Source organism: Chiloscyllium plagiosum, unplaced genomic scaffold (assembly GCF_037043375.1).
Source record: "Chiloscyllium plagiosum isolate Xiang-an unplaced genomic scaffold, Cpla_swu_hap1 HiC_scaffold_31, whole genome shotgun sequence".
Lineage (NCBI taxonomy): Eukaryota > Metazoa > Chordata > Chondrichthyes > Orectolobiformes > Hemiscylliidae > Chiloscyllium > Chiloscyllium plagiosum.
In genome coordinates, this window is record NW_028270169.1 from 9,166,651 (window position 1) to 9,182,631 (window position 15,981).

The 15,981-nt window shown below is 40.0% G+C and overlaps 1 protein-coding gene across 2 annotated transcripts in view; it reads right to left on the bottom strand.

The window, feature by feature from the left end:
- Positions 1 to 941: 941 nt before the first annotated feature.
- The window catches only part of rps6kb1a (ribosomal protein S6 kinase B1a), an 85,129-nt gene continuing 70,089 nt past the window's right edge, over positions 942 to 15,981 (bottom strand). For both annotated transcript variants that reach the window (XM_043718122.2, XM_043718126.2), the window contains one exon: positions 942 to 11,004. In XM_043718122.2, coding sequence (XP_043574057.1) covers positions 10,761 to 11,004 — 244 coding nt within the window. In that variant the 3' untranslated portion in view covers positions 942 to 10,760. The remainder of the gene's footprint in view (positions 11,005 to 15,981) is intronic.

Consider the following 15,981-nt stretch of genomic DNA (forward strand, 5'->3'; position numbering starts at 1 on the left):
AGCAACCTCAGCTCAACCTGGCTTCAATTACCTTCCCTCCATCATAAAATCAGACAGAAGTTGTCATGTTCACTTATGATTACACAACATTCAGCACCATTTACGCCTCCTCAGATACTGAAGCAGTCCATGTCCATGCACAGAAAGACCTGGACAACACATGTAGCTACACAAATGCCAAGTAATAAGCATTTCCAACAAGATAATCTTAACATCACTCTATGACATTCCATGACACTACCACTACTGAATCTCCCACCAATCCCCTGGGGATTACTTTTGACCAGAAACAGCCGTATAAATACTGTGGCTATCAGGGTGGGTCAGAGACTGGGAATTATGAGTAATTACCCTGTCTCCATATTATCTATCTACCATTTACAGGATAAAAGTAGATGAAATATTCTTCATGCGTCTGGATAGGTATAGCTCCAACCGCACAAGAAGCTAGTCAACATCCAGCACAAGGCAGCCTGCTTGAAAGGCACCCCATCCAGCATCTTTACCATTCACTCCCTTCATCTGTTAGGCAATGGGGCTTTGACAAAGGGTCAGTTAGACTCGAAATGTCAGCTCTTTTCTCTCCTTACAGATGCTGCCAGACTTGCTGAGATTTTCCAGCATTTTCTCTTTTTTGGTTTCAGATTCCAGCATGCGCAGTAATTTGCTTTTATCCAGGTTAATCAAATAGTGGACCATATGTTTGTCCCAGTTGCGAAAACTCAATGTTTAGAAGTACAGAAATGTTTTAATCAACCTGTTATATTGTCCTTTAACTACATATTATTGGTTTAACTTTGCAAGATATGGAAATGTATGCTTACTGTAGTTACAAGAGTGACATTATGAAAACATTGCATGATAGTCTCACCTGCCACATTCAGTGTCAACCATTTTACTGATGATTTACCACCTAAATTCCATTCAAAAACAAGACTGCATTCAATTTTTACAGCTGTTCATTCATTGATCAAATTTTATTTCAGTAATACAACTGATTAAGTACAAGATGATTCATGAGAAAAAAAAATGTAGCTTCACACCATTTTCACTCAGGTAACTAAATCATGAGATCCTACTGGCATAATGAGTTATGCCTAATTCTTTAGCAGTAAAGCACCATGCCAAAATACTGATCTTGAAGGAAAAAATTCATCCAAGATCAGATACAACATTCTACCATATTAAGTATTGAGATACTTGTGATTTTTTTTTTCTTTGAGCTGGAATTCAAGGGTTGGGACAGAAATTAACCTCAAATTGTGTTGAATATTTTATAGAACAGAATGCCTTGCTCCTCGTTACACTTGGTCAATTGCATGGACTACATTGCTGGTTTCAAATAAAATTGCAGCTTGATGACAAAATTCCAATGATATCATAAAATGCATCCTACTGAAACACCCCATGAAACACAGCAACCTAAGAGTTAGGACAGCCGTGATATCCTGCCATTAGAATTCATGAACAAGTTTTAAATTATTCTTACACTGTAAAAATATCTAGTCACAATTGTACCCAACTCCAGGTGAATTCCATTAATCCAATGAGACATGGGTTCTGAACATACTCGCAGATCTACGAGTGGCCTATATTAAAATGCAGCTCAATTTGCTTGGACACCCCGTTGGGACAATATAATTTACTGCATCTATAGCTGTATCACTTCGAGAGATTTTTCTTTAAAACCTGTTTTGCTTTTATAATTTATTTTACTTACACTATTTGCATAAGTCCATATTGCAATCATAGAGATGTACAGCATGCAATCTTCTGCTTTACAACCTGGTATATATGAATCCCAAAATATGTGACATCCCACTTTAGGGGATTGGTACTGGGATAGTAATAAAAAAATGAAAGTCATAACTTGGTGATAAGTGGTTTCAAATGAACTTGATCATAATACATTCAGAAATTACTATCACATTCAACCTCCTTGAGGCTGATTACACCAACTCGCACATGTTGTTAATGAGTCCTTCCATTTGCATTTCACTGGTCTCGAGAAATTTGGCAATTTCTACATGCCACGTGAATATGATTGAGGCAAGTCCAAACTATTGGCATAACCAGGATAGTAAATGGGTACAGGTTTCCAACAGCATTGCCAATTGCAACTTTGTCTTTCACTTGCAGAGCCGAGGTGTCATTCCAATCTCCAACACCGACTGATTCAATGCATGCAAGAATGATTTCTATGCAACTACAGTACACCTGTATCTGTTACAACCAAGCCACACCTATCTGACAACCTGGGGTTTGAAGGTTCCATTGTCAAAATTTACATACGCAATTGTTTTAAACTTCTTTACATACTGGTAACTTAATAATGGTACAAGTTAAAAATCAATATACAATAAAACATTCAACTGTTCTCAAGTCTGCTTTGTGTTTAAGCATTTGTGATGATTGTTGACAGATAAGTTATTGCCCTTCATTTATCCTATTAGAAAGATAAACCATCCTGGTGAATAATCAATGTAACTCTAAGCTACAGAGAGATTGATTATTGTATGAACATAGAACAAGAGAAATGTGAAGGTCATTAATGTTAGGAATTCCTTGATGTTTGTATGTACTATAATTTTCATAAATAACAGTGATATTAAATACCATCCACTCCCTTACAATCCATTGCATTGTTTTCCTTTGATTGAATGAGAGGGAAAAAAAAGTTCAAATGAAGTAGTTAAAAAGGCCATCAGAAATTTTCCCTTTTATTGAAGCAGCCTTAAAATTTGCAAATCATATGGAAGTACGTACAAAAAAAAAATCAATTAACAATTTGGATGGGACCCTTCTTCAAAATATAAATTCCTTACATGATGCCTGATCTGTGCCTTTCTGGATATTGTTACTTTAGGTTTCCAGTATTTGAATTTCCTGCACGGTTCTACAGAAGAATTATGATTTTACTACCAAAGTTTATGCAAACAAATTACAAAGATTTAGCTAATATGGAGTAAGGTATAATAAAGCTCCACAGAAGGCAGTGATAGCCTGTCACACATTGGTTTAGTCACTGCTCCATAAATCCTTCCAAAAAAATGGTTAGAGTTAAGAGAACATCTTTGTACTGAACGTTCATTCAACATACCTCAACAGTACTTGATATTTTGAAGTCATTGCTTTGCTCCATTTTATTTTATACCTGCAAGAAAATCTTTGGACCCACGTACAAGTAGCGGTTTCGGATGAGTGGTGGCCAGATTTTCCTTCTGTTGCAATGCATCAGGGCTTTAAATGAGTCTTCAGAACTTGCTAATCAAGGGTGTGAACCTATGGTCTAGCTCTGTGCACAGCACACTTGGGCAGACAATTCAGCGTACCATCTTTTCAAATTAATATTAGACAATTAGCTAATTAATAATTGCTAGCAAGTAACTTACAGGTAGCAAATCAGCAAACTTGTATCAAACAAAGATTAATACTGTAAAGACAAATAAATCTGGAAGGAATTAGCTGCATGCCTCAAGATGAGAAGGTTCACGTAATATAATACATTGTTTTTAAGGATAATTTGGAAACATCAGGGATGATTTTGGGGAAAAAGAATTTCCAATAGCTCAATGAATAAGTTCACAGCATTGCACAGTACTGAGCCATAGGTGGCAAGAGATTCAAAGCTTCAATTCCTCATTTGTATTAATTTAGTCACAAGTAACCTCAATGTCCTTAAAAGTGTCGTGATGGGAATGCTGAATACCTGTGACAGCATGAAGTTCAACTATGTGCTCTCCACATTAAATAGGAAGCCAATGCTCACTTTCAAAAACGGTCAGTTGGTACAACTATTGAAGAGCTAATAACATGTTGGTAATTGAAATGAGATAGGCAAGCTATGATTTCAAAGCTTTGAATGCTGGTCATTTTCTGGGTTTGCTTCCAGGGAACTGTTAGTGCTCTGCAGCAAGGTGCAAGGTTAACCTCACAGCGGTGTATCATTCCTATGGAGGTCTTCTGACACCAATTCAGAATCACTTAATCTGACAGCCAGGCTGAAATAAGGAAGTCACCCTGTTAAATCCTCAAGCTCCTGCCCACATACTGAAGTTCAGCAATTTTCTTGAAATAGAAAACTGATAAAACAATAAGGCCACACTCTCATAGATCAACAAACCCATTAACACATGAAACCTGAACTAATCCAGTGTCCTGACGTCCTATCACTTGGTGAAAAACGGTGGACAATTTGCTTGGCTTTGGTTTCCAGCAGAGATGCGGCCATTGTAAAAGGTGAGGGGGGATAAGCTGGACCATGAACTGGTCACTAACTGATTAACTGATCACCTTTAGAACAGTCAACTACTAACACAAGTTAAGATGAATTCCATCATTTATTTTACAATGTTCCGAGAGAAAGTGCAGATAATATTTCAAGATTAACCACAATGATAATTTAGCCAGAAGTCACACGACACCAGATTACAGTCCAACAGGATTATTTGAAACCATAAGCTTTTGAAGCACTGTTCCTTCGTCAAGTGAAGTCACTGCAGCTGATGAAGCAGCAGCGCTCCAAAAGCTCGAGATTTCAGAGAGACCTGTTAGACTATAACCTGGTGTCACGTGGACTTCTGACTTCATCCACCCCAGTCCAACACCGGCATCTCGACATCAAAGATAACTTAAGCACTGTAGCACATGCTAACAATATCACTGGGAAGAAACAAAAGGTGCAGAACTCCCTGTAGTTTGCAACATTTACATCACAAACTGTGATTATCTCAAGATTTTGATAAATGCTGCTTTAAACATTTGTTTCCTAAAATATTTAAAGACCCAAATCCAGTATTTAAGGCACCAATATTACAATACAATATTGGTGCAAGACAGTTTTGAAGTTAAGGGAATTCCTGAGAAAATGTTTACCCAATTTTAAAATGGCTCAGAATCAGTGTGCGGATTTACCTATCAGCCCTGAAACAATGATGCAGCTGAAACGTGAACACAGCTGTAAAGTATTCAAGCCAGTCGTGGTGGACTGGTTCTTTTTATACAGAGTTGATGTTTATGGCTGACAGCATCCACAGGGATCCAACCCATATCAATTCTGCTTCACAAGCATCAGCGCTGCATCCATATTACAGCAGAGATAGCAAGCTGCCGGAGAACTACAGAAAGGTTTATACCAATCAATACACCTCTTTACATTATTAAGAAACTCAAATATACATTAATGGCAGCATCCATAGCTACATTTACATACCCAAAAAGCCCAGAAAGACTTCACATTCATAAAAGTTTGACAGGTCCCAGAAAAATAAACTGATATTTCTCCCAATTTGCCATAAATGAGTTACAAATTCTGAAGAAACCAAAACAATCTATCAAATAAACCTCCAAAGGGAAGGCGGCAGGAGAGAAAAGGAAGCACTTTACAAAGTGTTTTTCTAATCTACAATTTGAAACAGCTAGCCATTTGCACCACAATGTTTCAAACCGATAATACAAAAATAAGAATAAACACAAACTTTATAGTTCTGTTGAAATACAAAGCCTCATTTTGAGATTATTAAACTACTCAACAAATCTATATTGAATTTGAGGTTTTGTTTTAAATTTACAATAGACATAGGGAGAAAAAAATTTGCATAGTTTGAGTTCATTGCGAACCTAAGGGCCTACCCATGTCAGCACTGAAATGTATTGATCATTCTGCTCTCTTCCCCACAAAAGTACTGCATCCCAACCTCAAGTCAGAGGAAAAGCAAGGAAAAAAAATCAATATACCCAAAGAACATCCCACATCAAGATGAGGAAAAGATAAGAGTTCTGTGAAATTATATGCTCCATGCAAAACTGATTACATATCTTCCTGCAGGGACCAAAAGCCATAATGCTGTTATGTACATCAATCTTATGCCCTGATCACTGGAAATGTTAATCTTTCAACACCATCGAAGACGACTTTCAATCAACTGAGTTGGAGCATCTTTTAGGAAATTTATTTTCAAAGGCATTCGATTGACACTACACATCAGCAAGGATTACATGTTAAGTCACTCAGCAAAATTTGATCTGCTTTAAAGCTACCAACAGCTCTTCAGAAATCCAACTATTACAATGAAGCAAGGTTTGCAACACACTTCCTTTCCCACCCCCAGCCTTTTCAGAGATCTCTGTTCCAAGATTACTCTTTGCCGAGTTGTTGTGGGTATGTGCGCTCGTGCAAGCACATTTGGGGGGGGGGTTTGCCTGTGTGAGTGCGTGCGTGTGTGTGTTGGAGGGTGCACATCATGGAGTGAACAGGAGAGATGAAATCAGTTTGAGAAGTTAGGATGTGAAACAGCTGATATAACAGCCAAAGCAGACAGGCATTCAACCTCAGACTTTGGCATTCAATATTTTGGACACACTTCCCCAGATATTATGAAAAGCTCATTATATAAAAATCTTCAAGTCAGATAAAGTTCAGCACAGCTATTTGTAAGTGTTGGATTTTATTTAATAAAAGACACCAAAACTCATTCCAATGTGTTTTAGTGCTCTGCAATTACAACCTTGGAAAACTTATTGGCCTTTACATGATTGCAGACTGCTACATAAAAAGATAATAGAAAGAAAGAGACTGACAACAGAAACTAAGAGTGATTCAATGCTTAATTTGCTATCTTCTATGGTCAGTCTACAGTGGCTGTGAAGCAGTACTGGAAGAATGACAAAATGTGAATTTTCATTACCCAGACAGCAAGATCTAATCCCCATACCTCTTCAAATCACCCAATGGATAAATACATTTTTGCTAATCTGGCAGATCATAGTAGTAATCCACTTACTTCTCAATTTCATCATGTAGTACTCATGAAACATAACTAGACAAGTGATAGGGAACATGTAGCCACCGTTCTCTCGGCTTTCCTAAGTTCAGCACAACAGCTCTAGTGACTGCAGAAATTCAGATAGCCAAGGGCACCTGCACCTATTGCCTAACTCCTAACAAGTGTATGATCCATTGCGAATGAAATTTTTTTTTTTTTAAAACATAAATTAGGTTGGATTTTGGATACAAAATTAACAATTCAACAAAGTCAATCAAGTTATAGAGCTCTTTCAATAGCTTTTCTAAGTGAAGAGGCTCCATTTCTAATTCTCTACAAAGAAATCTGTTTCAATGTTGCTTTGAACTTGACACTTACAAAACTGTCACTTTGGATGCTCTTATAGTTAAACAGACATTATTCCTAGAACATAATTCAGGTTATTGATTTGATCTTTCTTCTGAAATCTAGGAATAGAACGTTGGTACTCGGGCAATAGCAAATTTCAAATCTATGAACTGTATTCACTCCTGGCCTCTGGCTTTCTGATTGAAATGCAAAAACATAGAATCATTAGAATGTGATCCACAAAGCTCTAAAACCCCAAAAGTTATAATAAAAACAATGGACAAACTCAAACAACAAACCTTATTACACCATTGTATAGTTCTTGCATTATTAACAGCAGCAGTGAATTTGAAAGGTGGTGTAGAGAGTGCAAATCAGTTTTTGCTGATTTTTTTTAATAGAGTTAAATAGAAATTAATAGATTTCAGCACTGTATTATAAAAAAGGCAGTTTTTGAAGTCATTGAAGAACTTTGTATAACTAAGGTGGGAGGTAGTGATGCCCTTGTAAACATAAAATGTACATTATGTATTTTACCCACTTAAAAAAAAATCATGACTTCAACTAAGTCTTGGAGTTAAGAGCACAGCTGCCCCTCTTCCTGGGTGTTTCCTGGCAAATGTGGTCAGTTCTGAGTTTAGGTTAATGGCATCTCACAAGAAGCTCATTAAAATTGCTGCAACCAGCTCTCACATGACATTATATTAAGTGCATTACATACAAGCTGACAAGTCATGCTGTCCAATCTCAGTCTGGTATACAACTTATTGGCAGCCTCTTGTAGTGTTGGGACACAAGTTCACGCTACAAACCTACTTTTAAACTTAAAAATTCCAATCCCAGCCATGTCACCTAGAGAAGCTTGATGTGTGAATCAGAGAAAAAAGGCCACTCATATTTCAGCGAACCATACAGCAGCATGGCTATGGGGCAGGTTTAGACATTGAGACACTCAAATTTCAAATAAGCTCGACAGAAAGGAAAACACATGGTGCCGCAGCAACGTTTTGGGCAGACAAGACTGAAAGATATCCTAAAAATTACATCAAAATGACTTTTATGGCCAACTGTTACATGGTAAACCATGCAGATTAGGAACATGGCCAATTTTCAAACAAAGGAGGGAGGTTTTATTGGGACATAAGCCTGAGAAACCAACAGAAATTGTGAAAATGAAGTGCAGCATTTCAGATGATAAATTGGACAAATATGTGCAATTCCAAGGTTGCCATTGATATAGTCAAGCTAATTCAGCACACAGCATCTTCTGAGTCCCAAGGACAGCTCCAGGATAGGTGACTGAATAAGTAATGTACTCAGAGAATCATATGCATAATAAGTTATTAAATTCAACAACTGATACTGAATCTTGAGTCATTTGCAGTAAACTGCAATAATTACCATTGGAGGCTGATCAATCCAAGTTCAATATTAGAACATAAATCTCTTCACGGCTAATATTACTGAGAATTGACAATGCTTCTGCTGTGCTACATAACCCAAACATTTTTACATGTTCTTACAAATCAAGATTGGATTTCTCAGTTTAAAATTTTGCTGATAAACAGAACAGGCTAAATGATTTTACGTTATTGAAAATGCAATGAAATTATTGTTGGGGAGAAAAAATAAAAGATAAAACTAGCAATTAACTCCTAAATAAATTTGAATTTTAGGGTTAAATATTTTGAAAAAACAACTCCTTCTCTCCAATTAATGGCCCATAGGCTGTTGCATGCTCCTCACAATGAGATCATTTCATTTGCCATGATTTTCTACTTCATAAAGCAGGAAAAACAAAGCATTTAAGTGAGACTTGTAATCAACCCCCAAAAGTAAATGGTGTTACCAATATAAATCAGGACAATGGGTTAGGATAAGATGAAATGGAGTTCTTTAAATTATCAAGTCTTGAATTTTCTTCAACAAAAAGATAAATTCAAATGGCTGAAATTAATGAGATCACTGTGCTCTGATCCAAAGGACATGAAATGGGAGAGAAATATTTATCAATTTAACAAGATAAAAGTCACTGAAACGAATGGCATCTGAACTGCATTTTCAGGTCTCTCTATATGCAAGTCTGTATATGTAACAGCTTTTAAATGTAAATGTAAGCTCTCATATTGGTTTGTACTCAAAAAGGCCTAAGGCATGCCAGACTGCCTTTCCGTGCATAAAGACATTTATGGCTTGTATCCTATGGCTCAAACTGACTTCAATAGCAGAGACAGATACAGGAAAAGCAGCTTGCAAATAAAACATTTCAGCACACACATTTCACACAAATCAGACCTGAAAATCTACTACACAGCAATGACATAATCAGAACAAATGTCAGTCAAGTACTATAGCTGTGGGAAGTGTTCTTTTGGAGATCTTAATACAGTATTCTGCTTAGAACCACAACTTATACGTGGGAGGTGCCACTGAATTTCAGACTCTTCAGAGGGGTTTGAATGCAGAACAGGAAGACTTGGTTTCAGTCTAAATTAATATCCTTCATTTCTCATCCCTACCTTACTGACCACTTACATCCAATAGATTGGAGGACCCCAACTTTAGGCCCTATTATGCTATTGAGGTATGTGGCATGGATGCCAGCACGAAAACATAGTTCAAAAGAGAAGCAATGTGGTGAAATTTAAAGGGTATAGAAGGGATTTAAAATTGAACTTCATAATGATCCAGAAATGCAGATAGGCTAGATTTTAAAGTGCTTGTTGCACAAATGGTACACCAACATGCTGATACACACTTGGGAGATGGTACAACTCTTTTTAGAAATGAACAAGACAGATCTACTCCAGTACTGTGATTATAGACAGCTGTAGGAGAGTATAGTTGCAGTAGGCAAAAAGGCAGATAATGTGGTAAACTTTAAACCTCTTCAAACATTAAGTCTACACAAAACAAACTTAAGTTTTTAAGACTTGCATGTACCAAAGAGTTAATACAATTCTATCACCATTGTACGCATTACAGCGTGTATATAGATTTTTTTAATCCATGATCTCTTTCCATAAACTGTATTTATGTGGGTTTCAAACTATTACAATACAGGATCGAGTGTCTGAGACTTTGTCATAACGTTATCAGAATCCAATCTTTCCTATCCTGGATGCAGACACACCCAGCATTTTCTGCACCCTCCCCTAACCTCCAGAGATAAGCTGCAGTTTGATTGAGAGATTCAGGCAAAGCCGTGCAACAACTCTGCCTTTAGTAATACTGTGTTCATCAGGCACCTAAGCAGAAAGATTTCTTCAACACCATTAACGATGATGAGCCACGGGACTTTTCGGTTAACGTCTAGTGCAGAACCTCAAGAGGTGAAATGCTGCTTGGGACGTTAATGCCCCTAAACTGATGCAGTACATGCGTCTCACAAAAATGTTCATCACCCCACCAATTAGTTTAATCTCCTTTTTTTTTCCATCAGTGATGCATAAGTTTCATTGAGTAATGTCCTGAACCAAGAGTTCCATGGTTGTTTTTGAAAAGGGGTTTGGGGGGTTGTGGAGAGAGAAAGATGGGGAGGCTTGGTATCCTCCCAAAAATACTCTCACATTTGTACTTGGTCAGCACTTGCACAAGCGCAGTCTTGCATTGATGATCTTTTTTCCTTCCATCTCTGTTCACTTGTTGTCATAGGTTCATACGCAGATGTGCTGGTCTATTTGGGGGCACTGGATACGTTTGCTTTTTGAAAGGCACGGAGCTCACACCCATAGGGTGTCGGATTGGCAGTGGAGCAGATGCCTCTCCACTCACCGTTACGTCCATCTGTTCCACACCAACATCCATTGGGTAGTCTGATGATCCACGTTCTCTGGGTGGTTCCATGTTCGCACCCCGGCCCCAGCAGTCAGCAGATGAAAACTTCACTGGGCTGCAAAATAAAGCAGCACTAAGTGAAATGTTCACAGAAACAATATCGACTCATTCTGTCAAAAGTGAACTTATTAATGCAGAGAAAATATACTGAGGGAAGCTAAACTGGGAGCATCAAAACTTTTGTACAGGTTTGCATATAATACCACCTAGATTTCAGGCAATCCCTGTGCAAGGTGACCTCTTGTTAGAGCCAAGCACTAGCCTGAAAAAAAACTGTAATCCATGTTAAAAAATGCAGTAAAAGAATGCACAAAGTTCAGACAATTTTATGCTCATGCTACTCATTTATTACTTTGTCCAATATAAATAAGATAAATGGGAACTTACCTACCATGCAGGCAAATGGATAACTATGTATTTAAGAACCCTTTAAACTCACTCATCAACCTTTCTAGTCTAATACAGAACGTCCCCAAAGCTTTCTGTCTCTACGACTAATGCTAGAAATAATATTCACAGCCTCAGAAGCGTCCAAAATGATTAAGTTGGGAGTTTAATAATAACCTAACAGCTTTATGATTACTCTTAGAGTCATAGTCATAGGAGATGTACAGCATGGAAACAGACCCTTCGGTCCAACCTGTCCATGTCGACCAGATATCCTTACCCAATCTAGTCCCACCTGCCAGCACCCGGCCCGTATCCCTCCAAACCCTTCCTATTCATATACCCTGATTTTGTTTTCAGGATTTATTTAGAACAAAAGACTAAATTCACCTGCTGTGTGAACTCTCATTCTCCACCCAGGTATTTGGGTTATTAGCCCAGTTAACAGCCATATCAATGGCACTATTTATGCTGAAATAATAAAGGTTCAGAACATGATTCTACATCTAATCCATAATGAATTCAAATTTCTCTCGAAGATAAATACTGCATAATTCAGCTACACATAGCACCACCACACTTCTGGCCAGAATGAAGATGGTTGATTAATGCCTCCATTTATTATGCCTGGAAGTATTATTGTAAGCATCTGGGATGCACTGTATGCATGTAGTGTCTACCTTTAATCTCTCCACTCAGTATAATTTGCTGGAAAAGTAATCAATTTGCATTATGTAATTATCTTCCACTTACTGCATTTGCAGCTTTCATCAGGAGTCATTTCTGAATTTCTATCATGAGTTCAGTGAGCTGCAGCTTCTGGCTTCATATATCAGCACATCATTTCCCATTTGCTGAAGCGTGCAGTTTAAACAAACTGCTTACTGAGTAACCAGTCTTTGCTTGTTGCAAAACACACAAATGCAGGTCTTACAGTAAGTCCCAACCTGCCTCAAACTCACAACATTAACACAATGATGTCAAGAGAAATTCTAGTTTTCCTTTCAGTCGTCAGGAGCAATACAGCCTAGCACTACTCCCTAAACTGTAATCAGTGAACAGCAGACCAAATGTGGGACGTTGTCAGTCACCATGCCTCAGTACTCTTCTGATGCTCTTATGCCTTTTATAATTTTAATCTACAATATTTCTCATATTATGTCAATCTTCCACTGGAGACAACATTACTTCATACTTAATTCTCACAGAAAATAAGACTGCTGATAATTTGTTGGATCATTTAACCCAGGATTAGAACACAAGTGACAAAGTTGTTTATGATTTATTCAGTCAGAGACAGCCATTGCACAATGTAGATATAACATTTCTCTGACTTGCATCTTTTATGAGCAACACCTTTGCGATGAAGACCCAGAGAAGATTAAAAAACTTTCCACAGAAAATGACACCACAAAGCACTTGCATTGATTTTCTTGTTCTACAAAATAAATCATTGAAATTCATTTTGCCCTGTCGTTTAGAAATAGGATAGGCACCTGCCAGCTGTGTAATATGATGTATCGCTAATCTGGCAGAAATAATTAATTGTCAATGTCATCCATGCTTGTAAAACTTTGATTACTCACAGTCATATATCAGGATAATCTTTACATAGTTCCATTCCCTTTGTGGAAAGGCCATGGATTAGGGACAGGGCTAAAGTAGCATATTAACGTTTCAATCACCTCATTGTGAAGTGACTGACAAAAGACGAGACAGCGCAAGGGCAATCCTTTATACGTGGGAGGAACTTGAGATGCACTGCTGGAAAGAATGGTGGAAACAGATTCAGTAGGAGCTTTCAAAGCAAAATTGCCAAAATACTGGACAGTGACAAAAAAAAGAGGGATGTGGAAAAAGCTGATGCAGACTCATGAGTTGAATGGCTTCCAGTGCTATGATTTATTTAATCCCAACTTAAGAAAAGTCTACATAAGCTCAGTGAATCCAATATATATAAACTGAAACCTACCTGTAATATAAAATCTTAAATGCCGCACTTCCTCGTGCATAAAGGCATAAAATTACTTTTCTGAATGACACCGGTGGATCTTTGGACACTGCTTGAGCAGATTATCTAGAATTTACTTTTCAAATTCTAGACCCACTTTTGATGTACCTTTGTTTCTATATATCAACAAGTTGCACCAAAATATATTTTTCTAAAAAAAATTGTCAAATTGTCAAGCAATTTGCAAGAAACAAAGCGAAAGAAAACAAATGCCATAATGCAAAAGGAAAATGCAGATTGTCTAGCTAGTGGATTCTAACTATTGCATCGCACTAAGCAATGACAACTGCAAGTTACCGGTTGAGCTTTGTTCACAAACTCCTCTGTCAGAACGAGGGAGTTAACTTCATCGATCTCGTATTTCAGTACATACATCAACTTCTTTACAGCCCTCCACTTCCTTTATCAATGCATCTTCTAATATGCTTGTAGTCAATACATATGTCAATCCTAAGTGGTCTACTTCATCTTGCTCAGTAATCTTTATTCTTGTCAAACTACAACTTCCACTCTGCCTTCTGTCTTGTTCTGGACAGCTGCTCGAAGATTAGTTCTAAGACTAGAATTCCTTTTTAAAGTTTTTTGATCTTTTCTAAGGGTTACCTTCACTTCCAGAACACAATTCTTTCCGGCATTCCAATCCTTCACCTCATTTAGTCAATCCATGGATCTTGCGTCCTGCCCTTTATCCAATACATTTAGCCAATGCATGCATGATTGTGGAATTTCCCTGTTCTCACTATAATGGCAGCGTTCTTCCATTTACTGGCCCTTTTGAGCATGCATTTTACTCTGACTTGAACAGCCCAATCCTACATCTATGTACCATTTTGTTCAGATCCAGTCAGCCCTTAATTTGCCATAATGTGGTCTTTATAATTATCCAACATGAAACGCATGGTTACTCAACATTTTATTTAATTTGCCCACACTTTGTAAGTGTGCAATCACTAACAAATAATGCTGAGGAATGCATCCTGTTTGGTTCTAAACTGTAAAATTAACTGTTTCCTACTACTGAATCATCTTTCCCCAACCTTCCAAGTGTTTTTCCGCTTCCCATTTATTACAGGTCATGTCCCTCAGATTAAAATTTGTTTCCGATAGTCTTAGGTCACAAGGCTTGCCTAATTTCGTCTGAAGGTTCAGTCCTAATGAAGAACATTCCTTCCTGTGTGCAGGGCATTCAAATGCTCAGAAAAAGTGCAGATTTGCAGATCCTTCCAAAGTTAGGGGAGAATCACTCATTGCCAAAGACGGTTTCGGATTTCACCTAAAAACCAACTGGTATGGATTATATGCTCTGAACCATTTGCAGCCAGGTATTCAGCTGTTCTGCCCTTGTCAGAGCAGTTAAGGTACAATATAGTTAGTCCACAAGGAAATAAAACATCATATCAGTGGTGTCATTCAGACACTATTAGTGAAGGCTGGTTGAGGAGGTGGTGGATGGGGAAGAGCGAGAGAGAGGGGGGGGGGAAGAGCGAGAGAGAGGGGGGGGAAGAGCGAGAGAGAGGGGGGGGAAGAGCGAGAGAGAGGGGGGGGGAAGAGCGAGAGGGGGGGGGGGGGAAGAGCGAGAGAGGGGGGGGGGAAGAGCGAGAGAGAGGGGGGGGGAAGAGCGAGAGGGGGGGGGGGGGAAGAGCGAGAGGGGGGGGGGGGGAAGAGCGAGAGAGGGGGGGGAAGAGCGAGAGAGAGGGGGGGGAAGAGCGAGAGAGAGGGGGGGGGAAGAGCGAGAGAGGGGGGGGGGAAAGAGCGAGAGAGGGGGGGGGGAAGAGCGAGAGGGAAGGAGGGGGGAAGAGCGAGAGAGAGGAGGGGGGAAGAGCGAGAGAGAGGGGGGGGGAAGAGCGAGAGAGAGGGGGGGGGGAAGAGCGAGAGAGAGGGGGGGGAAGAGCGAGAGAGAGGGGGGGGGGAAGAGCGAGAGAGAGGGGGGGGAAGAGCGAGAGAGAGGGGGGGGGAAGAGCGAGAGAGAGGGGGGGAAGAGCGAGAGAGAGGGGGGGGAAGAGCGAGAGAGAGGGGGGGGGGGGAAGAGCGAGAGAGAGGGGGGGGGAAGAGCGAGAGAGAGGGGGGGGGAAGAGCGAGAGAGAGGGGGGGGGAAGAGCGAGAGAGAGGGGGGGGGAAGAGCGAGAGAGAAGGAGGGGGAAGAGCGAGAGAGAAGGAGGGGGAAGAGCGAGAGAGAGGGGGGGGAAGAGCGAGAGAGAGGGGGGGAAGAGCGAGAGAGAGGGGGGGGGGAAGAGCGAGAGAGAGGGGGGGGAAGAGCGAGAGAGAGGGGGGGAAGAGCGAGAGAGAGGGGGGAAGAGCGAGAGAGAGGGGGGAAGAGCGAGAGAGAGGGGGGGGAAGAGCGAGAGAGAGGGGGGGAAGAGCGAGAGAGAGGAGGGGGAAGAGCCAGAGAGAGGAGGGGGAAGAGCCAGAGAGAGGGGGGGGGGGGAAGAGCGAGAGAGAGGGGGGGGAAGAGCGAGAGAGAGGGGGGGGAAGAGCGAGAGAGAGGGGGGGGAAGAGCGAGAGAGAAGGAGGTGGAAGAGCGAGGGGGGGGGGGGGAAGAGCGAGAGAGAGGGGGGGGGGGGGAAGAGCGAGAGAGAGGGGGGGGAAGAGCGAGAGAGAGGGGGGGGAAGAGCGAGAGAGAAGGAGGTGGAAGAG